This window comes from Haliotis asinina, chromosome 15, assembly GCF_037392515.1.
Source record: "Haliotis asinina isolate JCU_RB_2024 chromosome 15, JCU_Hal_asi_v2, whole genome shotgun sequence".
In the NCBI taxonomy this organism is placed as follows: domain Eukaryota; kingdom Metazoa; phylum Mollusca; class Gastropoda; order Lepetellida; family Haliotidae; genus Haliotis; species Haliotis asinina.
Window position 1 is genome coordinate 42336482 of NC_090294.1, and position 25929 is coordinate 42362410.

The 25929-nt window shown below is 39.6% G+C and overlaps 1 protein-coding gene across 1 annotated transcript; it reads left to right on the forward strand.

The window, feature by feature from the left end:
• The first annotated feature begins 18946 nt into the window (after positions 1-18946).
• Positions 18947-19321, forward strand: LOC137265028 (uncharacterized). The gene has a single exon (XM_067800355.1). It carries the CDS (start codon positions 18947-18949, stop codon positions 19319-19321), a length of 375 nt encoding a protein of 124 aa, XP_067656456.1.
• The last annotated feature ends 6608 nt before the right edge of the window (positions 19322-25929 follow it).

Below are 25929 nucleotides of genomic sequence, written 5' to 3' on the forward strand. Positions count from 1 at the left end.
TGTAGTATACATGTTTTATAAACTAAAATATGTTTTCAGTTATAGTTTCACATGAAATCGGGGATAATTTGATAAAATATTGCGTTCATACATGAATATTACATCACTTCAGAACAAGTTGAATTACATTCATAATTTTATATTGGCACCCGTGGCGAGCAACCTCCTCGTGGTGGGTGCTGGGTAACGCTAAGAGCTCGCCGACACCCCCGTAGTGGACCCGAGGGGATATTTGGTCCACCACCCCGTTTCCCGTGGCTTGCGGCCCTGTGTCGGTGGAGGACGGGAGACTGGGGGGTGAGGGCACTGGGAGCCAGTAGCCGTGTTTCCTTTGCTCAACACACCCCTTCGACCCTTACTTCACCTAGACGGGTGGTTGAATCGGCCCGGTTCAACCAATCGGCTGGTCATGCTAAGCCCTGTACGTGTAAATTTGGCTGCACAAATTTGAGACATTATTTACAAATTTTGTTCTGGCTTCATGATGATATAATTTTATTTCGATTGTGAATATCCAATTTTGTAACTTGCCTAGAGTCCTATGTCCAGAAGGCAGTGGCTCATGGGCCAATCTGGTGGAATTATTGATCTTTTTACATTTTTCTGCTGGAGTATATCATCCGGGTATCCTTGATGCTGCAAGTCGGAGATCCGCTTGTGTTTAGTATTGTCCTTGTGATACTCCGTGGTGGGTGGGGAGCTCGGATGATGAACGACTATACACTCGAAACACGAAACGCCCTCTAAAAAAACAAAACTTCCCCATGACACGGATGACGAACAACGACCCTCCACATTAGTTGATTACTGGCCCCGTTTCCTGATTATTGAGACTTTGGATAAGACTCCCTTGAAACTAAATCCTTTCGCGATTTCAAAAGAAGTTTATGGCATAGCTGGAGAAGTGAAGAATGTTCAGAGGTTGCGTTCAGGATCCCTGTTAATCGAATGCAACACGAAACAACAAGCAATGAACCTGCTATCAACAGATATGTTTGTTGGTGTTCCCGTTAAGATCTCTGCTCATAGAACTTTGAATACTAGCAAAGGGATTGTAAGAGACAGAGATGACCTCTTTGCTGACATGACAGAGATTGATATCGCTTCTGAGATGAAAGACCAAGGATTGTTATTTGTCAGGAGATTTACAACCCGCAAAAATCATGAAACAGTTCCAACAAACACTTATCTCTTCTCGTTTTCAGCGCCAAACCCTCCTAAATCAATGAAGGCAGGTTACTGTATTGCGAACGTTGATGTGTACATCCCTAGTCCTCTGCGGTGCTTTGAATGTCAAAAGTAGGGACATGGAGTGAATAATTGTACATTGTCTGTTACGTGTGCTCACTGGGCTGAGAATACACATGTAACAGAAGATTGTGACAATAGTTATGAAAAATGCACCAACTGCCACGGAAGTCACTCATCCTTTTCTAAAGACTGTCCTGTTTGGAAAAAAACAGATGGAAATAAATCGGGTTAAATATACCAGGCATGTCAGCTTTGCTGAAGCAAAAAAGCTTACTCAGTCTAGAGAACACAGTGAAACCTATGGCTCTATCGCCAGCACATCAACCGGAACAACCTATAAGGAAAGTCCTTCAGCCACGATTAAAATTACCTCCTCGCACTCGTGCCAAACAGACTTGACATGGGTAAACTCTGACACACCTACACGATTTTCTCGTGATCAGTTCACCCAGACAGCACAATCACTTTCACCGCAGAACCTCTTGCAGGAACAATCTTCCCTTCCACAAACTTGTTCTCAACATGACAGAAATGAGAATCAACCTGGCAAGTCCAAAATCAAATCACGGATAGACACTTCAAAAACAAATCAAGCATCTAAAGGGTCAGATAAGATAAAAAATATCTAACAAATTTGGATCACTAGAGGATATGGATGTTTTTGATAGCATCCATCAAAGGGCACATAGCAGATCCCCAGTCAACCCTCCTAAAAGATAGTTCATTCTAAAAAAACTAGTACAGTGGAACTGTAGAGGCTGACGGTCCAATTTTAATGAGTTACAGCTTTTAGTGCAAGATTTTGCACCATCGGCTTTCTGTCTGCAGGAAACCTATTTGAAGCAGGCAGACACGTTTGGTTTACGGCATTTTGATGCATATCATTTTTTGTCACCTCCGGGTGACAGAGCCACTGGGGGATCTTCAATCCTTGTTACACAGGATGTTATACATAGTCCTGTACCACTCGCAACTAACCTCCAAGCCGTTGCAGTTAGACTTACTCTTCATGTTCCCTTTAAACTATGCTCTTTGTATATTCCGCCTTCTTCAACACTCCAACTGTCAGATCTGCAAGCTCTCTATGACCAACTTCCTAAACCTTGTATTATAATGGGTGATCTCAATGGCCATACCCGATATGGGGTGGTTCAAACACTAGCTCAAAAGGTCAAATACTGGAAGATTTTATCTCTGATTTGTGTATTTACAATGATGATTCTAGCACTTACCTGCACCTGGCACTTACTCGTCTCTAGATTTGTCTCTTTCAGATTCTAGGCTACTTAAAAATAAAATACGAAACTACGACCCGAAGTTTTTAGTGATATAGCTGATCCCATTCAGTGTTTTTCTGACGTTTTAAAGGAAATTGCTGATGTGTGTATACCCAAGTCCTCTACAAATCCACATGTACGGAAACCATGGTTTAATGCAGATTGTAGACAAGCCAGGAAAGCGAGGAAAAAAGCAGAAACATATTTCCGCCATCACCCAACTGTCTACAACTTAAATGAATTTAAAATACTCAACGCGAAAGCACGTCGTACCTTCAAACAAAACAAATGGCAATCCTGGAGGAACTATTTCTCCAAAATTAATTCACGTACGCCAATGTCCAAAGTATGGAACATGGTTCAAAGACTTAAAGGTAAAGGTTCAAAAGCTGGTGTTCACCATATTAAATATGGGGATAATTTAATTACTGACACATCTGAAATTGCAAATAAAATTGGCGAAACTCTTCCGAAAATTCATCATCGGCGAATTATGTCCCTGAGTTTCAGAGATATCAGACACAACAGGAAAAGACAAAACTTAATTTCGATTCAAATAACGGGGAAGATTACAATGAAGTATTTTCTTTACATGAGCTCCATACGGCTCTTGAGCAAGCTCATGACACTGCAACAGGTGATGATAATATACATTACCAGCTACTGAAACACTTACCTGAATCATGTTTGATGACACTTTTGGATATATTTGACCAAACATGGGCGTCTGGCAAATTTCCTTCTTCATGGCGAAATGCCATTGTAGTTCCAGTACCAAAACCTGGTAAGGATCATACAGATCCGTTTAATTATAGACCAATATCGTTAACTAGCTGTGTCTGCAAAACCATGGAGCGTATGGTGAATAATAAATTAGTTTGGTATCTTGAAACCAATAACCTTATCACAAATATTCAATGTGGATTCAGGAAAAATCATGGTACCATTGATATATTGGTACGCTTAGAATCCTTTGTTTAAAATGCTATAGTCAATAAACAACATGCTGTATCGATTTTCTTTGATCTTGAAATGGCTTACGATACCACGTGGAAGCATGGCATTTTGAAGGATCTACATGGTTTTGGTTTGAGAGGCCGTTCGCCTCTTTTTATATCACAATTTTTAAAAGACAGGCAATTTCAAGTCCGTGTGGGTTCAACCCTGTCTGATCATTATAAACAGGATCAGGGTGTTCCCCAGGGCAGTATTTTGTCGGTGACCTTATTTAGCATTAAGATCAATAGTTTATCCAAGGTTTTAAACGATTCAGTTGATGGATCACTTTTTATGGATGATTTTAATATATCCTGTCGTGGTAAAATATGCATACCATCGAACGGCAACTGCAGTTATCTTTAAATAAAATAAATAAATGGTGTCTTGAAAATGGTTTTAAGTTCTCAAAGTCGAAAAGTAACTGTCTACACTTTTGTAGGAAATATAAACCACATAAAGACCAGGAACTATATTTAAATAGCACTCCCCTTAAAGTTGTAAACGAGGCCACGTTTCTGGGCACAGTTTTCCACTCCCATTTAACTTTTTTGCCGCATATTAAATCCCTCAAAGCCAAATGCCTAAAGGCACTCGATCTGTTGAAAGTTGTGTCCAACTCAAAGGGGGCAGGGGATCAAACTACCCTCCTACACCTATATCGATCACTGATCCGTTCAAAACTCGATTATGGCTCCATCGTATATGGTGCAGCCTGCAAAAGCAACCTTAAACTATTACATTCTGTCCACCACCAAGGTCTAAGACTTTGTCTTGGCTCTTTCCGAACTTCACCTATTGACAGTCTTTACGTTGAGGCCGATGAACCATCTCTTACACAACGTCGTATTAAATAATCCTTACAATACATTACTAAATTATACTCTAATGAATCTAACACTGCATATAACTGTGTATTCAATCCACTTTATGGGGATTTGTATGACAAGAAGTCTTCTCTGGTTCCACCTCTAGGGTATAGAATTAAACCCTTTCTTTGTTCCACCGGCATTGAGCTGAAAAACATAGCTCCCACCCCTCTTCTTTCTTCTCCTCCTTGGTAGTTGGTTAGGCCTCAAGTCGACCTAACATTAGCTTCATTTAAAAAAATCAGAAACAAATGAATTACAGTATAAACAAAAATATAATCAATTAAAACTAAATATAGCAATTACAAACCCTTATTTACAGATGGTTCCGAGGACGGTGGCGCAGTGGCTTGTGCCACTGTCATTGGATCCAGAACAATATCTTCTAGATTGCCAGATAGCAGTTTTATTTTTACAGCTGAAGCAAACGCCATACTAACGGCTCTCAAAGACACCCTAAACGTAAACAATATACAATCTATTCAGACTCTCTTTCTTGCCTTCAGGATATTAAAAATATTTCTTGCAAGCATCCACTTTTAATAGAAATTATTGAATTGTACAATGATCTTGCCACTGGCCAATGCGACATCGTTTTTTGTTGATTACCCAGCCACGTTGGCATTTCCGGGAATACACTGGCTGACCTTGCTGCTAAGGCAGCACTCAAACAATCGGTGACACCACTTCTTATTCCCTACACTGATTTTAAAGCTACCATTAGGTCTTACATCCGTGATCTGATGCAGAGGAGGTGGGACAATCAAGTTAGTGTCAACAAATTACATGAAATAAAACCGTATATTGGTTACACCTGGGTTGTCAGTCAAGATTTGAAGAGGTCATCATGCGACAATGTCGTATTGGCCACACACGATATACACATGAATATTTGTTTAAAGGTGAAGATCCTCCGTCTTGTATCCCTTTGATGAAAGAATCACAGTCAAGCATGTCCTGCTTGACTGTGTGGAATATTCCATCACAAGGGATAGCTATTGTAAATCAAGAAGTATGAAGGATCTTTTTAGTAATGTTAGTGCTCATTTAATTATTGCGTTTTAAAAAGAATTAGACCTGTTACATGACTTGTGAATAGATTAATATTTTATGATTGGAGGTTGAATTAGCAACTAAGATTGTCAGGAGCTGTATCCTCGAATGGGGGTTGAAGTACCGTAAAATTATTGTCCTCCTGAGACGGCACGTAAGTCCCAAAACGGTTTAAGTCAGATTTAATCTCCCACTTATTTAATCGTAGAATATGTGTCATTTTAATTTTTGTGTCTAATCTTGCATACAGTCGCCTACAGCTGATGGGATGGTGTAGATCCAGCCAGGGACTATGCAGGTAGCAGAGGTACTGTAAGTCCCCATGGTCCCTGGTATGGTGATGTACCCTCTGTTGCTGGCGATCTATGGCCTGTTTTTATGTTGTACTGTCCAAATAGTGATACTATCATTATAAAGTTTCCACGCTAGTTTTAATACTAACTGTGATAGTCTAGTGGCTTTACTGTCCTTCGTCGACAGGGTCTTCATAATATGCATATATATTCTTTTTTGTCACGTACGTTCTCGTCACGATATGGCTGCAATATTGCCGATGTGATGTTAAACATTAACTCACTCACTCACTCATAATTTTATACAATAAATTATCGTTCTTGCTGAGTAATTATGACAGATTTGTCAATGCTTTATGTTTCATAGCTGGTTACAACTTTAAATCTTTTCATGTTTTCATATGTTAATTGATATTAATAATATGACAAGTATTTTTCTCTCCCAAATAGTCATGGGCAAAGACACTCAAGATCAGTCAATGCATTAGCAACGTGTAAATAACCAAATTTTAGTTAACGTCTTTCATTGAGGTGGAAAACTGACAATTTTATACAATTCTTTAATACAACTACATGTATGCCATAAAATATATGGATAGATGTTCCATATTATTTTGTGTATTTTATTTCTTTATAATATCTTGCCAAAATGCACATCAAATACAAATGGGTGATGAGCTATTTTTGTTTTCAACAGTACCTCTTTGTATGGTGAATTATTTTGAATCACACATGACTAATGTCATTTATGTTGTTGCAGTAACAGTATATTTATCAGAAAATGTTACCATTTGATGAAAAAAGAAACTATATACATGTAATAAGTTAAACTGTCTCTGGTGAAAGTAAACAGGCCTCATATTCTGTAAATAGAAATTATTCTACTTTATTGTCTTTTCTTGGGTTTAAGAGCAATGTCACAATATGAAACGAATCTACTGAACTTTCAAAGATTGTTTCTGTTTGTTGAAGTGTCTGATAATGATATACTCCAATTATTTAGTGTTCAATAGCTTACACCATCATAAAACAAGAAATGTCAAGAACGGTCTTCTTTGAATAACAAAATGCCAAGGACTGAGCAGTCTTTCGTTTAAGATCTGGACGCATTTGATATATGTCGTTGCCATATACATATGGCAATGAAAAAAATCCAAATTGAAGTCTTAATCAAATAGCTCCAAACTGGACAACAAAAACCACTCACTGCAGAGTTCAGTAATAGGAAAACGAATTCTACTTGTCCCTGGTGCCACCTTACATCATTACCTTGATGTCATAGACTAACACAGGTTGCACCTCCTGCTCAACAATTAATTATCTGTCACTTGTAGTTTTGATGTTCCATATTAACAACACCACTACAACAAAATTATTCCAGGTCTGGTATGAGAATTTCACATTGCTTCATGAAATTTCATCACAAGAAAAAATCAATCTATCTTTCAATCACTTTCTGTGTAATCATTGCTCCAAAAGTTTGGATCATCAGTCTGTTTCCCAGATGAATTCTGTTTTAACAGTAAAATATGAACATAGACAGTGTGCAAGTAGGTAAAACGTATGGCCATAAATATGTGGTACATTTTGCACGTCAGGTTGCACTAGTGCAATATCTAAAAGCTGTATGGAGCCACGGACTGAGCCAAATGACATGATTTTTATCCAAATATGCAAATACGTTAAACAATTAGATCTGAAACATTACTTGCAGTGCTTTTTGGTGTAACAGAATAATTTCAAGAGAAATATCTGACCAGTTTTACTATGATAGAATTGTCAACCATGGCAGGTATTTACCTTAATCACGCTCCGTTCTGAATATTCATATAATGAATGCCAGATGCACTACTAATGAAAATGTTGATGATTTCACATTTACTGGTGTAAATGGTGTTATAGATTGTATATTGTAGCTTTCTCAATAATATTGGCAGACCGAGGACTTAACTCCTGCTCAGATTCCACTCACCTCCCAGTTATACTGAAATTGCAAGCACCTAAAATACATTAGGGATATGAATAATCAAGACAATGCATCATTTAAATTTATCATCCAAGCTATAGTCAGCAAATGCCTTAGTATCAAGGACGGAAAGTTTACGAACCCATCTTTGACTTTGCCAATGTATTTGCCACTGAGTGCAGAGGCTTCACTTATGCAATGTTTTAGAAACCCATGGTCTGAGTATTTATATAGATAAAATTTTACATCGGACTTATGAGTATGAAAAGGTGTCTGTACGTAACCAAAGTGAGTGAGATTTGAAGAACATTTATCAGTCTGTTAGGAGTGAGACAGGGGTGCATATTCTGTTTACAGTTTTTACGTTTGCAATGTTCTTCTCATGATCTTTCTATTGAAACCGGACGCGGTGTAAACATTTGTCGGGACCAACAAATTTGCAATGTTTATAACTTCAATTTAGTAAAAGCTAAACTTACATTTTTGTGCTTGTATGTCCAGTTTACTCACAACTTAGAGAAAGATATCAACAACAATTTACATACCCAAATTTAATTAAATTCTAATTACTGTTGTCGGGACCAACAAATCCGCAATGTTTATAACTTCAATTTAGTAAAAACTAAACTTACATTTTTGTGCTTGTATGCCCAGTTTACTCACAACTTAGAGAAAGGTATCAACAACAGTATTACTTTACATACCCAAAATTAATTAAATTCTATTTACTGTTATCAAGTATAAATAGTAAAGTTCTGCAAGATTATATAACATAGAGGCAAAATAGGACTCTGCATTTCAACTGTGTGATCTTTTACAGTTGTATGTATATTTCTGTATTATGTCTAACTGTATTGTGATGTAGAAAAAGGCCTGGGGGCTGATTAAGGACTGAAATGAAGAGTGTTCAGTTTGTTTCCTTTTCTTTTTCGTATTTTTATTAATCTTACACTTTCATTTTTAATTTGTAAGTCGGCGGAACATGGTCACCATAGAAGGACGGAGGAAACTGGCAGCTACATCGTTAATGAAGCATAAGATTTGTCTCCGTAACTCTGTCTTACGTTGATTCGCCAGATATGTTCGCTCAGGTACGATTGAAAAAGGCCTTTCATAGCACCGTACATATTCATCGAGCGTTTGGCACTAACCCAAGACCATTCAATAGATCTCTGGCGGATACAGATACCCAGCTGCGTCCAGGAACGTTTACTGGCCAGTTTGATGTCTCGTAAAAGAAAGTTCACTCACTCACTCATCAGAACGTTTCAGCCCAAGTATGCTTCAATTTTAACTTTGTGTTAATCACGTCGGTACACGTGTCATGCCAGACAAGAACACTGTTAAACCAGTATTTAACTGCACTCTCAAAGATGTTTAACAAGTAGATATTACTGAACCAATGTCAGTAAGAATTTGTTTTACGCCGTTACAAGCAGTATAGCAGCAACATCGTGGTGGGGGAGAAATTAGTTTCACACATGTGGGGAATCTTTGGCAGTCTTTGGCGCGTATTCGGCCACTCGAGAGTTGTTCGTGACATGGAGTCCCCTTTCATTTCAAAACAAAACATCCAAGTATTCAGAACAAAACGTCAGCTAAACTCAGAATATGGATTGATATTGTTATGAGTATGTAGTGAGAATAGCTTATATATGTTATACTATACATATATCTGTAAATATGTTTATAAAATCTGAAGTTAATCTAAAATACCCTAACTACCTGTTCACCATGAAGCTAAGAAGCTCTGCTTACCACTGACCACTTTCCATTGTATGTGAGTAAGCTGGGGTAAGGAAAATACAATAGGATTATGTAACTACAGCTTGGGTTGACTTGGTTAAGCAGGGTAACACAAAGAAAGGTGATCAGTTCCCAGGTCGGGAGTGACGAAGTTGGCCAGGTCGGCTGTCTTCATTTTGTCAAGTTGAGAGTGCCATGTCGGCATAGTTTATGACAATTATTTGGATTTATGTGATCATATTCAGTGGAAGGAGATGGAACAAAACCTACTGGGCAGTGATAAAAAATAAATCGCCTTCATGTCCTTCTACTTTGTGTCCGTGTTTCTTCAGCTGTCTTTGCTCCGCCCGTCTCTTCTCATCACCGGCAACTTCCTGTGAATTATCATACTACTTTCATACGTCTAATATTAGTGGTGTAAGCATTCAAGTGAACTACATATCTAACTAATCTAACTAAGTCTGAAGGAAACGACGTCGCTTCTGGGAACCGAACCCGGGTCGTCTGGCCGAGAGTTCTCCGTCTTACCTCAGTGCTACTGAGATTGGTGACCAGAGCGGAACTTATTGTATTTAGACGCTAGTTTTTAGGCTTCGGCGAGGGTTGTATTGTATTAATTGAAGAGTGCATATCAGAAGTCTCGGTGGCTCCGAGGTACAGTGGACACATACGATGATATGAGGATGGCGAATTCATGTGATCGAACCCCGTTTCCAAATATATTTTTTCTTTCGTTATCGTGTTGACATATGGAGGTAATACTGGTGTAATAAATAAATATATTAAAGGAATGATGTTGTGTTGCTTTGATTGTAGGTGCGACTATCGTACCCCGTACGCTTGTATTTTTTCCTTGAGCGTGTTGACACATGGAGGTAATATTGACGTAACAACTGCTTATGTTAAAGGAATTGTGTTGTCGTACTCTGTTGGTGGATGCGAAATTTGTATGAGATATCACCTGGTGTGCTTTTCCCGTGCATATGATGATTTAGGCACGCGATGCTTGTATCTAAACACGTCACATGACTTAATGCTTTTTGAATAAAACCTAGACGCTGTCATCATTCTCATGCTATATCCCAGCTGACTGAGTCTGGTAGACGTTGTTGTGTAAGCCCACTCGAAAAAAAGACAAAATGTCGACATCATCTGAATCTGATTTTCCCCCCAACAAGACATGTAATCGTGAAGAATCAAGTTCAGCCGATCCATTTATGGATTTTTTCTCATCATCATCTGAGGGTGAGATCGACCCAGGTCAGAGACCGATTGACGACATGAACGTGCATTCACCGGGGATGTTTAGCGTTGACGGATCGACTGGGCGACGAACGAGTGACAGTCAGCGCGGAAATTCTTCGTTGTCCAGCACAGGTTTATCTTTTTTACTGACTCAAAATATTAACTCCAGCAGTAACAGTATTAACCCTGCTCCCGTCCCTCCTGTTGCACACCCCAGTACGTCTTCTCCTACCGTTCCGGCACGTCCAAAACGCATTATTAAACGTCCCGCTCGCTTTGTAACTTCTTCACCCGAAAACCCTGCTAAACCATCTGACACAAGCCGTCCCCGTAAGTGTAAAAAAAAAAAACCCTGCACCTAAATCCTGCCGACCCCTTCCAGTCTGTCTCACCTCCACGCTCTCCCACACCTTCAGCTGTTGATGCAGTGGCTCACACCACATCCCCTCGTAACATCTACCCGACACCTCCTCCAGCACCTCGGGTTGTTACACGTTCTAGTGCTAAAAAAAACCCTCCTATGAATCTTTTCTTTCTAATTTCACATTTAGGTAGCACTGAGAGCACTGTTTCTTTCTGCCAGCGGTATGGGGTGTTACCAACCCAGGCTACTTGTCCTAACTGTCAGCAAGTACTAACTCGCACTTATACAGTTAATCGCAAGGGTAAGGTTCCTGACTATCGTTTCCAGTGTAACCGCAAGGTATGTAAAAAAAAGTAACAAAAATCAAGTTCCAGCACGGAGGGGTACGTGGTTTTCTGGGTCCAATTTGTCACTGAGAAAAACCGGTTTGCTCACCTACTGCTTTGCTCATAAAATGTCATACGCGGACACAATCAGAGAAACGAGTATTGATTGTGATGGTGATGGGAAAGTCCTAGAAACCTCCAGAGAAACAGTATCGGACTATTTCATGTATTGTAGAGAGGTATGCTCTGCGATGGTTGAAAAGAATGGTTCGGACAGAATTGGTGGGGCTGGCTTGACGGTAGAAATAGATGAAAGTAAATTTGGGAAACGGAAGTATCATAGAGGTAGGATGGTAGAAGGTCAGTGGGTTTTGGGTGGTATTTGTAGGGAGACAAGACAGTTCTTTCTAGTTCCTGTGGAGACGCGCGACCGACGGACACTACTTGACGTTATTTGTAGGAAAGTGGTGGGGGGTAGTCATATAGTTACAGACTGTTGGAAGGCTTACGACGGACTGTCTGACCTGGGTTATACCCATAGTACAGTAAATCATTCCGAGAACTTTAAAGGTAAGTGTATGCAGTAACGTATATGCGTGCAAATAATGTGCTATTAATGCGTCATTTCCATTAAGTTTTGTTGCTATTGATTACCAGATCCCACCACCGGTGCCTGTACAAACTTAATAGAAAACCGGTGGTGGTGCATCGAACGACAGCTGCCAAACACCCACACCAGACACAAGGATTTCACCTTACACTTGGCTGAGTATATGTACAGATCGAGTAACACGGAGGACATTTTCATGCAGTTGTTACGTGACATCGGCTCCATTTACTCGGGAGGCCAGTAGAGGTACGTTTTACTTTTCTGGAGTATTGACAAGTTGTATGGAAAATAGCTTACATATGGCGATGTTCTCACGCTGACCTCAACAGATGTGGACACCCGTTCGATTCCCGAGGCTGAATACGGGAACGGCAGTTATTGCAAGTCATATATTGTTTTTCATGCCTTACACACATTATTGGTGGTATAACTAGTGATTAATTTGAGTGACAGTTCGCAAGTTAATGTTTTGGGTGGGGGGTGGGGGGGTGGGGTATGGGCGGAACTCTTACCGAAATAATTGACCCGTGTTAGTCAACAGAGTTCGGACATCACCAAACATGAGTGCAATTGTGTCTACCAACAATATGTTATCTCCAGGGCTAATCATTTTGTCGTGTGTGTGTGTGTGTGTGCGTGCGTGCGTGCGTGCGTGCGTGCGTGCGTGCGCGTGTGTGTGTGATATCACGTGTGAGTGATATCACATCGAGGAATGTTGTCTCCACTAACTTGGGGAACCAACTGGAAATATTATGCAGATGGACTGCACGAGGATCAGGTACCACATTGCTCAAAAGCATGTGCAGATATTGTGCATATGAACAACTGCGTTCTGATGTAAGGTTTTGTTAGGAATGTTTATCATTTATTGAACTCTATCAGAATAATCTTTTCAACGTCGCGAATTTGTTTTAGAAAACATCAGTTCGTGAGTTAATAGTTCTGATATATGGACTGTTTTGCAGTGATTCTTCCAGAGACGCATTCACGTTTCATTTGCGCAAAAAACTCACATTCTCGTAATCTCGACGACGTGTCCTTGAGCGTTCCTTCTTTGTCGAATCGAACAAACCAGCCTTACCAGGAACCTTCCTTCCGCTATCTTGATCTCTGTTTTGCTCTGTACTGTTTTCAAACGATTCATTTTCAGAACCACTTCGAGTCGGTTCCCCATGTTTCCCTTCATCCAGGACAGCACTTGATCCTGGTGTAGACAAAGCTTCCCCGTCGTCGTAGACGTATTCATCGACATGAGGTGTGTCTGTAAACGTTGTTGTCTTTCAACCAGGAGGTTGACAAAGTTTACCTATCAATATTAAGGTTTTCTGAAGACCAAACACAATGAACTCCGAAATACCGAACAATCAACACCCAACAAACGTCCCAGATTATCCTCCATGATTCCATACTCCTCCAGAGCAAGCAAATTAATGCCTAATAACCAGAGAGTGGATGGTTACAACTGGGTGTGGTGGGTAAGTTCAGTTTTACGCCGCAATCAGCAATATTCAAGCTATATGCCGGAGGTCTGTGAATAATCGTAACTGGACAATCCAGTGATCAACAGCAAAAAATAATTTCTATCCTAGAGACTTTGACCATAGTATTTGTTGTTTTGTGACCCGAAGTTGCTGATAATGATGTTTGTGTTGCCCAAGTGCCACGACAGTGTATTTCCTGTAATATGTAATGTGCATTATTATAATGTATTATTATTAAGGGATGGTTATTTTTTAGTCATAATGTTTAGAGTTTTTCAGTGATAGTTATCATGGATCACATTTCGTATCATCGGTAATAATGTTTTAGTGGCACGCCTGTAAGGTAGCATTTTACAGTTGCCTCCTTTTGATGTGTGTTTTTTACTGTTTGTAAAAATGAGACCGATCGTGAAACGTCGATGCTCAATGCTCAAGAATAAGTGACTGTGTAAATAAAAAGGCTGGATGTTGTGTTCGCACACATACACGGACTTACATTTGGAGTTACACTAGAATTGCGTCATCATGCGGCATCCCTACCTCTGTCTACACTTGACCTACAATCAAAAAAGCTGGCTGTGAAAGATTTAGTAGAACTGTTTGTCACTGAACACCAATAGTTTGGTGAGTTGGTGTTATATTTGTGACCCATTGCATTAGGTTTGACTCGGTTGCATTGTACTAGAAACCTCTATTGTAAATCGTTGCATCTTGCTCTTTGGTCAATACATAATATTGAATATTTTAGACTTGTCAGTGTTATGTCTTTGCTGGTCCATGGGGGATTTCTTATACCTTTAGTCACGACAAATTGTCAGCCGTAACATTACCACATTGTGTTACTGATAATCGTATGTTTTCGTATACAGAGAAACCGCATGGGACATGGACTATCCGTACCTTCTATGTTAGCCCGTTATTTGTTCCTTGTCCTTTTACAGTTTACAATGTCATTTGTTCTTTCTTTTGCCATAAAATCAAACATTCATATCATAATATCACTTCGTGTATTGATCAAATTCAAACATTTATTCTAAGATGGATGTTTCACTGACTTTCAGAAAATACACACACGTTCAGAGTCGTATTTCGTGAGGGTCCTCAAATCACCATTCAACAAGAAGCCTATAATCTGATTATCGTCTACCACAGACTGAGTCTCCTGAACATCACTTCAAATGAGATAATTTTAGAGTGGCCATATGATTGCATCAGGAGGTATGGCGTGTCACCAAACTGCTTTGATTTATAATTAGGAAGACGAAGCAAGACTGGGGAAACGAGCCCACACCTCCCATTAGACTAAAACCAAAACGTTCCATGGAAAAAAGAAAAACATAAAAATGGCAAACATCTGTAAATGGCAAAAGGTACAGGCATAGGTTTAGTTTATTATATCTACCAAGTTTGGTCTGAAAATATTGATATGTGTTTGAGTTATGCTCTGGAAACCAAATGATTACAGACGGACAGACGTGCCAGGGGGATAACAATCCAGTCTTGACTCTCGAATCATATCAAATGGAAACTTCTTTGTGCAATTCCACGCTCAACACCCACTTTGAATAAAGGATTGCACCTCCTGTTCACAGTGAGTATAGGATAAGGATATAGACAGAGTTGGTAGAGTCCCTTCAACAACATCCCGGTCAGTATTTAATTCAGACACACTGGCGGTATCGTCTCCGTATTCTGTTGGTGTACAGAGACTAGAATCTAAGCGTGTTTCAGCAAATCTTCCAATGCATCGTTATTGCTTGCATTATCATCATCAGCACAAAAGTATTGAGAAATAACATCCAGGGCTGCTGGTACATCGGCAATACCTTTGCCAAAATATAGCCGTTACTGTTCCTTAGCCATAATTATAGTTACTTATACCTACCGCAGTATGAACACCAGTAAAAGCCATCAGAATTGATGTCATGGACAGTTGTTCTCTCCGACAGATTGTCAACACAGAAAAAAATGGAACTGTTTATGACATGATGTACAGTAAAGCGATTTTGGAGGTTTGGGGAGAATATTTTTCCTTAAAATAAAAACGTTGTTTAACAAACTATCATTAAACTATTGACACAGTTTACTATATGTTACGAGTCAGCCGTACAGAGAAAGGGACAGCCAGGAGTTCGAGAAAGCATTGATTAATGAATAAATAACTTTCACGGCACTAGAACACCTGCACTGCTCCCTCGTCATAAACAGTGAACTGTATCAATATTTTATTGAAGATTTGTTAAACAACTTTCTTATTATTAGGACAAAAATTTGCAAAAACCTGACAGAGCTGATATGATGTTTTGATTATGATCAACGTTTCATTGAGTATGTTATATTTATTAGTTCTCGAGTTACAATGCAATCCAGAACCAAACGGACTATAGATCCCTCGAGAAAACTAGTCTTATTTGAGTAGGTTGACAAACTTTCAATCAATGACAGGATATTGATATTGATTGCTCCACTCACTACACTGTGATAATCGGAGATGTTATTTTCCTATATATCCATATGCTGATATGGATGATTATCAAAAGATTCACCACATATATGTCAAATTTGGGAATGATAGTTGTTCATTGGAATAACATTTCGTGGTATGGTGAATGAACGAAACTGTGGATCGACTAAGTTATGATGGGAAAAAGACCAAGATAAACGCTGAAAAGGGGGAATAGGTTGGTAACCCGGTCCCGTTTAAAAGCGGTGTAAGTATGGTTCTGATTGCATATGTCTCTATGTAAAGCGGTAGTAAGAGTTTTTCGCAACAGTTCATTGCGCAAAATATAACAATCAAGGTCATATTGGTATGTTTCTCATCGAAATATACCTTCATGTTTTGTTACAAAGTTGTGTAAGTCATTGAATTTGATGAATTTGTTTTTTCGGCCACCAAACTATTTGGTTTAATGGGTATGTACAGTCTATCCATGGTGAAAGTATTGTAACACTACACGAGTCTCTTAGTCAGGTTTTCCAGGTTTCTCGATAGTGACAGTATGCACTGCTGTCAGGATTTTGAAACCTGAAAGGATACAAGTTAATGTCCACGAAATTTAACTACAAATTCTTATAATTCAGTTTATAATAGTTGTTCACTGAAGTGGATCTTTTTAGATTTTATTCAGTTTCATTAGAATAATGATGCTAAGAAATAACCCAAACTTCTTTATAAATAAAGGGACTAGGTGGTTGTAATAAGCATGTTATTTTAGCTAAACAATAAGTCTATGAAAGAAAAAACACAATTAAGACAATTTTGAACAACAACTGAGTCTTCATACCTTCTTTGTATAACAAACCACGTAAAATACTACTCTGCAATCATGTAGCTATAAATCATACTGTATTATCAATGTTCAAATGCTGACTCGTATGAACTTACCTCCATTGGAATCAGGGTCAGGTTAAATGCCAGTCAAATTAGTTGTGATTAAGAACGCAGTTATGCTGTGAGGTTTGATGGAGGGTGTCCAAAGTAGTATAAGTAATGGTGAAACGAGCACATATCAAATACACTAATCAATAACATGGATTCAGACCCCTTATTCACAAACTTTTGTAAAACAGACACAACCCATCTGGATTCACACAAGCCCACTTTGGGGGCTGCCTCTACTGTGGGCCGGCATATTTCCTAGACTAAACAAATGTTTAAATGTGAATCGATCGATACCGGGGGTCACACAATGCTCGATTGATAAAGTGACAAGCAATTAGAGAAATGATTCACATATAGCATGAACCCTGTATTATGGCTACAGTACGTGAGTTGAAAAAGCATGCACGTGAACGTGGTATGCGGGGGTATTCTCGTATGAGGAAGTTAGAGTTACAAACTTCATTAGGGATAAGATATCAAAAACCTCCTACTGTGAAAGATTTGCAAAAGCAAGCACGTGACCACGGAATGAGGTGGTATTCACGTATGAGGAAGTCTGAGCTCACTGAATTACTAAAGGAACAACAACCTATAGAATTACAATTCCCGCCTGCTGAGGAAAATATCTGAGAGGAAGATGGAAGTTCAAAGAAACATAGACATTGAAGATATAAAACAATTGGTGAGTGTGTGAGTGAGTTAATATTTAACGTCACATCGGCAATATTTCAGCCATATCGTGACGGGAACAAAACACTGAAATGGAATATATGAGTGTTATAAAAAATGTTGACAAAGGCCAGTAAAACAACTACAGTATCACAATTTGCATTAAAACTAGCATGAAGAGTTAAAAGAGTTAAATAGCAATATTTAGACAATACAATATAAAAACAGGCTATAGATCGCCAACAACGGTAGGTCGATGACCATACTAGGGACCATGGGGACTTACAGTACCTTTCCTACCTGCATGGACCCTAGTTGGATTTACACCATTTCTTCAGCTGCTGGCGAGTGTACGATATGCTAGCCAAAATTAAAACAACAGGAATACTACGATTAAAAGCCTGGTAGACTTAAATTTACTATGAATGTTTTTGGACTTACAGGAGGACAATAATTTTACAATACTTCAACCCCCTTTGAGGGTACAGCCACTAACAATTCTAGTTGCGAATCCAAACTACCACACTACTACATCTTTTTACAGAAACATATTGCTAAAAATTCAATCAAAAATCAATTTCTTTTAAAATAAAACAATTGGTATTTGATAAAGTAAATGAAGAACTGAAAGATTTAAGAGGTATTGAATTTCAATTAACAGTAAAGATGATACTAGAGAAACAACAGGGGAATGAAACAATTGACCAGAATATTGTTTACTTCAGAGGTAATCAGGAAGTTTCAACACAACTAGATACTATCAACTCTTCTACTGACAAATCATTTGAAAAAAATCGACTCTAGAACGTTATACTAATAGGGGCTCTGGTCGGATTGCTGATATGATTAATATGATCTACCTTGATATAGCAAACTATAAACCATTGACAGGTGGATCGTATTTTAAGAACAAACAAGCTGTGGTTAACGTTAAAAGTCGTGGTGATGATTGTGGGAGGGTAGCGATATGATCTGCCAAATTTCCAGCTGGAAATAATTCTGGCACACTTTCCAGTTATCCAGAAGATGATGGGATGAATATGGAAGGTATTGATGAACACACCCCTATATCTCAGTGATTAAATGTAGAAAAACAGAATCCAGACTTAGCTATAAATGTATTCGGACACAAAGGTAAAAACGTAATAGTGCACAGGATACTGTAAACAGGATATATTCTGCGTCTTGAAAATTTTCCGTCAACGTACCATCAGCCTGTTCTGCGATGTATTATTTTTGCGAGAGTAGGAGGATTTGCAAAACCAACATTGTTTACTTAAACTACATCGCTTCTTGTTAATGCCTTTGATCTGAACAGTATTAAGTCAGTGTCAGTGGGCACTGAGATTGCTAACTCAGTGTCAGTCGGCATGTGACTATAAACGGCAGATTGGTCAGTCTCTCACAAAATCGAAATGTGGAAGTTTGTAACTGTACAGAAGCATGGAGAGATAGGCCTACCAGATCCCTTGAAGGCCTCGACACCAGAGAAGGCCAAGAGGATGGCTGCTGTTAACCAGACCACGGAACAAAGTTTAAATAGCGGTAGCCATGACACAACCATTACTAAACGTGGTGTCAAGAGAAAACGAGAAAATAATAATTGCTCTCCAAACACAAGAGCCAAGATCGCGAAGTATGTGATTGACAACGGAAATACCAGGGCCGCCAGACACTTCAGTTCTGTTCTTAACATGAACATTGGCGAAAGCTCCGTCAGATTCATGAAGAAGGCTTACCTTGCTAAGAAGAAAGAAGACAAGACTGCTGATATTTGTCCATGTATTTAAAGAATAAAGTATAAACGTCATCAGAAACATTTGTTTTGTGGTGTTTGTATTGATAAATATTGAAGGAATGTCTAAATATTTGTTGAAGTAAAATTACGTCACGTAATATCACTACGCAGAGATTTTTTTGCGTGGAGAAGAGAAACGCAAAATTCGCAAAATATAAACAGACGCAGAATATTTCCTGTTTACAGTATGTCCTTTAATGTATAAGGATAGTCGTAAAACAATCAATATATTTATGATACAACAAGGTGTAAAATATCATTAAACATGGATTAAGAATTTCAGCCAATTGTTGTACGATCAATCGAAACACTTTTGTGAAAGGTGTCTTCACTGGTTTTCTAGCGCCGATCTGCTCAATTCACACAGGGATGATTGCTTAGGTGTAGGGGAGACAGCCGTACGTGTAAATATGCCAACTAAAAGCAACAATATATTGAAATTTATCAACCACAAAAATCAAATGTCAGTAACATACATTATCTACACTGACTTCGAAGCTATCATTAAACCATTCGATACGGTGGCCCAGTCCCATAATAAAAGTTTCGTGCAAAAAGTTTTTTGTGATGGCCAAACTAACCCTCCAGTCATTTATAGAGGCCCAGACGTGGCTGAGAAATTTCTAAAGGCTTTACAACATGAGGAGAAAGATATTGCGAAAAAATTGCACAACATAACCCACATGTGATTGACCCAAGCAGATTGGGAAGCCTACATCAAAAGCACACATTGTCATGTATGCTGCAAACGTCTGAATGGTGATTTGGTTAGAGACCACTGTCGTGTGACAGGGAAATACAGAGGTGTATCTCACAATGACTGTAATCTGAAGTTACGTATCAGCCCTAAGCTTATTCATATCCCAGTGGTGTTTCACAATCTACGTGGGCATGATTCACACTTGATTATGCAAGCTATTGCAAAGGTAGAAGGCCACATATCCTGTATCCCAAACAATATGGAAAGATATCCTTTTCATTAAACAGGTTGAAATTCATAGATAGTGTTCTGTTTCTGTTGTCGTCTCCAGACAGTTTAGTCAAGGCTAATAACCCAGATGACTTGGCTATAACTAATCCATACACAGAAGAGAAAACTAGAGCTTTGCTGCTCCGTAAGGGTATTTACCCGTACAAATATATGGACGACTTGTCTAAGTTTAATGAGACAAAGTTAACTCCCATTGAATGATTCTATAGCAAGCTGACTGACGCGTCTGTCTCACAAGACGATTGCACACAAGCGAAAAATTTATGGGAAAAACTAGACTGTAAGAATCTAGGTGATTACCACGATATTTGAAAATGGACGTGTTGATGCTGGCAGATGTGTTTCAGAAAAACGTGTTCGAAACAATATGGGTTGGACCCCGCATGGTGTTATTCAAGTCCTGGACTATCATGGGATGCCTTACTGAATAAAACAGGCGTGGAGTTAGAATTATTGCATTTGTTTATTGAGAAAGGGTTAGCGGTGGTATTTCTATGGTTTCTAAACATTATACTAAAGCAAACCACAAGTATGTGGAAGGTTATAACCCTAATAAACCTACAAACCATCTACTCTACCTCGATGCTAACAACCTGTACGGCTGGGCTATGAGTCAGTATCTACTGACAGGGCGATTCGAATAGGTGCCTGACCAGCAGCTGGATGTCATGAGTATTGTACCTGATTCTGATAAGGGTTATATACTCAAAGTGGACTTAGAATACCAGGAGGAATTGCACCAGTCTCACAATAGTTACCTCCTGGCACTAGAACGGTTGAGGGTTAACCAAGACTGTATGTCTGAGTACCAACATAACTTGCTTGGGGGTATGGGGGTGACCCCCATTGAAAAACTAGTACCAATTGTGATGAACAAAACAAAGTATAATGTTCATTATCATAATTTGCAGCTATATCTATCACTGGGTTTGAAGCTGACTAAGGTACATAGCATACTGAAGTTTGATCAAAACCCCTGGATGGAACCCAACATTAGAATGAACACACACATGTAAAAGTTGGCCACCAACAACTTCGATAAAAACCTGTTCAAACTCATGGACAACTCTGTATTCGGCAAAACAATGGAGAATTTACGAAACACGTCAACGTTAGGCTAGTCTGGTTGAGTGTGGAAGGCAAGACCAGGAAACTCATATCGAGCCCTGCGTACAATAAAAGTACTATATTCAATGATGACCTGGCGGCGATACATGTGAAAAAGAGTCATATTAAACTTAATGGAATGGTCTATGTTGGTATGAGCATTCTAGACCTTTGTAAACACCTGATGTATGACTTCTACTATTACGAGATCAAGAAACAACAGCGGCAGGTGTGGTGTGTTGTACCTGGATACTGATTCCCTGCTGATGGAGATTCAAACCAAGGACGTGTATGAGGATATGAAAAACAATATACACATGTACGATACCAGCGATTACCAGAGAGACCACCCCAAGCACAGTCAAATCAACAAGAAAGTATTAGGTAAGATGAAAGATGAATGTGCTGGCTCACCAATCCCTGAATACGTTTGGTTGAAGCCTAAGCTGTATTCTATCAAGAAAGCAGATGACCGTGAAATAAGAAAGGCTAAGAGTGTGAAAAAAACCGTGGTGAAACGACATATCAAGCATACGCTCAACAAACCAGTCCTATTCGAGAAAAAAAACGTTCAAACACCAGATGAATACACTTCGTACTGACGGGCATAAGATATACACGTTGACTTTGAATAAGACGTCTCTATCACCCATGGATACAAAACGATGGATAGCCGTGGATGGTGTCAATACATATTGTTATGGCTACTGTGGGGTTCCCCCACACCCCAGTAGATGGTAATAGCTGTCCACATGACGCCCTACCGTCAGAGGTAACGCGACACAAATAGCACATGGCTTCGAGCGCATATACAAACGCAGTCCGCTGACGTGGCCTTCCATGTTGCAAGCAGACCCAGGCCAGGAATTTATGGGTGCCATGTCACAACTGTTAGCCAAACACAATGTTTAGATAAAGCGTGTTGTGGCAGGAGAACATCAAAGTCAAGCCATAGTTGAGAGATTCAATCCCTCCTTAGCCGAACGTTTGTTTGCACACCAATATTCACGTGACTTGCAATCGGCTGTCAGGACCCCCAACTCAGCTGTCTGCAGGAACCCCAACACTGAATGGGTAGGACGACTTGCTCGGGTGGTTGATTTTATGAATGATTTTATGAGTCTTTTTCTCTTCTCGTAAATAAGCTGAAATCGTAGATTTTCTACAGCTATATTGAGTCGTTTTCGCTCTGCTTCTATGTCAGCTACGTTTGACTCTGTCAATTGAGAAAACAGGAAATTACTAACGGAAAATGCTAGAGCATTCACTAGAGATCAACCAACCATCATTGTTAGCATGCCCATTTTATATATATTACTTTAAAATATTTTTGGGTGTAATACCTTGTTTTACCAGAACGTCTTTGGTGGCCATTGTCATACCAATATTCTTGGTAAGCATAAAAATATCTTGCATGTCAAAGTCGTATTTTATAGTGGGTTGTTTTATAATCATTTTAGTCAACCGAGTGTATCCTACTGCTAATCCGGAAACCACCAATGTGTGGTATGCGTCGTTATCTAATGTTTTCCCCTGAGACATAATATAGATTAAGGAAATATGTAATTTTAATTATAACATAATGTGAGGGTCGATGGGGGTTCCCTCCATTCGGCTGTCCACTGGCTGTGTTTGGGGTTGGGGGTGTGGGGGCTTGCCCCACAACAGATATAATGGAACACCAGCAACGGCTACTACACAACCTACAGTCGCCCACATGTAATAATTATTTTTTTGTGCTTGACTAAGGCATTTTTCCTACCAGCTTCAACTCTTTTTTGGTTCTTCTTCTTACTGACTTGCATCATTGGCTCCACTGGGGTGTGGGGTGTCCCCACCATGCTGTCCACTGCCGGGCTGTCCATCACTGGGCTGTCCACCTTGGTTATCTCTTGGGCAACATTCATCTTTTATGATATTATTATTATGATTCACAGATTAGGATGGAATGCAGCAGAGAAGGTTTGGGTGATCCTGGCACAGTCAGACTGGTAAATCTCATCATCAGCTCAGGGCCCTCGCCCCCCTCTACACGTAGCCCAGACAGTGAATGGGACTTCTCCCAGGAAACACTGCTTAGTCGAACCCACCAAGAACATTCTGGAGAATATGAAGGCTCCCCAACACTGCAGCCTTCTGCATTGGTACCAAAACCAAGGGCACCGAGAACAATGGGAGCCTGATGACAGTGTACTTTGGATGCAAGCAAGACATTTCAAAGGCGAGGTCCGCATATTTATCATGCTTTTCCTGAATTTTCCCAATCACATTGCTGTCAAAAGGGACAGAAAATTCTATGATATAAATAATTTCATTATCGTTATTATTTGTTTTATTAAATTTACAATGCTTTTCTGTGATGATCGCTGTCGTCATCGGGACTAGTTACATGCCGTATTTGTGATACAAAGCACAACTGATGTAGCTCAAGGCATTATCGATAGACGGGTCCTCCTCTAAGTCCTCCAACAAATAAAGACGACGTTCTAGTGGGATCGATTAAAAGTGCGACGCTATGCCTGTGCAAATCTGGGTAATAGTAGAAACTATGACTTTTGTCATCTCGACCCCGAGTTGTGTCTCATACCTAGGGTCTAATTTATTGAGTTCCACGTCCGTCATTTGCTGTCTATCACCCTGCTTGTTGCCTTTTTGTTCCTCTGCAACTAACATCTGCTCTAGTTATTCATCACACTCCATTGTACAATATAGCACTCTAGTTTTTATTTTTAAAAAATAATAACCAACATACACGAAACACTTAGAGATAAAGGTTAGGTTACACACGAATAGAACTTCAAAAACAGATAACAGTATAGTTATCGGGGGTGTGGGGTGTCCCCCACTAATAGATGGCTTGCATGAATCTCCCATTGTCTATATTCAGTTGCGCGTCCATAATTACATATAAATATAAATACAATTTACCAGGTCTTTGTGCCTTCTTAGTTATTTGAATGGTTATATCCTCGCTTCCGTTGTTGATGCAACGCCCACTACCATGTAGAGTGTTATCATCCATTGACCTCACATCCAACCACAACGTGTACTTTCTGGTGAAGTAATCACCGACATTCACAGAGTATAGATCCAGTTCACTGACCACATTGTCGACTATTGAGTTTTGTTTGATCACCGGTAGCTTCATTATTTCTTCCCACTGCTGGTGCGCTCCATGGCTAAATAACTGATCAGGCACTCCCTTTAGTGTCACTTCTACTTTGGTGATTTCTGGATTGAAAAAATTCTCACTGTCTCTCTCGAAAGTGATGTATTCCTCCACAGGAATACCTTTCATCGATCCCACCGGCACGTTCATGTTGATATTCCATATGGTGTAGCTCCTGTCACATGCTATCGTTCTGTGCTGCAGTATCCTATCATACAGGGTGGTCATTTTTCCCAGAGTACTGATTTCTAATCTGCCTGGCAAGATCCGGACTGGTCACCATGTCGAACTCTAATGAGATGTTGTCAATGTCATAACTACCCTCATCACCGTCCGGCGTATGGCTGTAATCATTGGACGTGAGTTCGTATTCCAGTCTCTCCCCAATGGCGGCTTGGTAAAATAGTGCATGCCCAGTTAGCAACTCAAAGTCAAGCGGGATACAAAACCTGTTACCATATGCTTCAGCGATTGCTTTTTCACTATGTTTCATCTGGTGTGATGGCATACCCAACACTCAACTTATTCAATTTTCTGCTGCCGAGTCCTTGGTATACGCTGTTGTCGTGTTCCCACTCACTTTTCCATAGGTCTGTGTAACAGTACTACACATCACTGTCGTCTATGCTAAACACCTCATTACCGCTAATTTTGGACTATGGCATGGCCCACATTATTCACGAGCTCACGTTTGTCGTTGCCCGAAGTCAACGTGATGTTAAACGCCAATCTTGCACCTGGCACTATGACATCGATCTCACCCAAGTTTGGGAATCTAACCAACTGTACTTGGTTCTGGTCTATGTTGCTGGGGTTGTTCGTAATAGTAACTGATTGGCACACGGCTTTGACGCCTAGTGGTTCTCTTAATCTTCGAAAAGAATTTAGCTTTCTACTGTAAGACATTATGCATATTAATATTTAACACAGCAAAAATAACTTGGTTTCCGCAACGCGGAAACCTGATGGAAACTGGACTGAAACTTAAGTTTCCACTTAGAATCCAGTGACTTTCCGTTCGTTAACACTGAGTTTCCGCAATAACGGAAACTTACAATTACCCACTTTCAAAGGGTTTATCCGTTACCCACCTTACAACAGGTTTCTGTTGAGTTTCAGTTAACTTAGAGAATCCATCAGGTTTCAGTTGAGTTTCAGTTACAAACTGACTGACATAGTTTCCGCAGTGTTTCTGCTGCCAGCATTTCATTTACCCGGGTTCACAGGAGACAATTGTGTGACAGTGTATGTACATGCTTGTTACTCCTGGTTGGCAAGGCAATAAACGGAGTTTGTGTACAATCATAACGTATACACAAAGAAAAACAAAAGC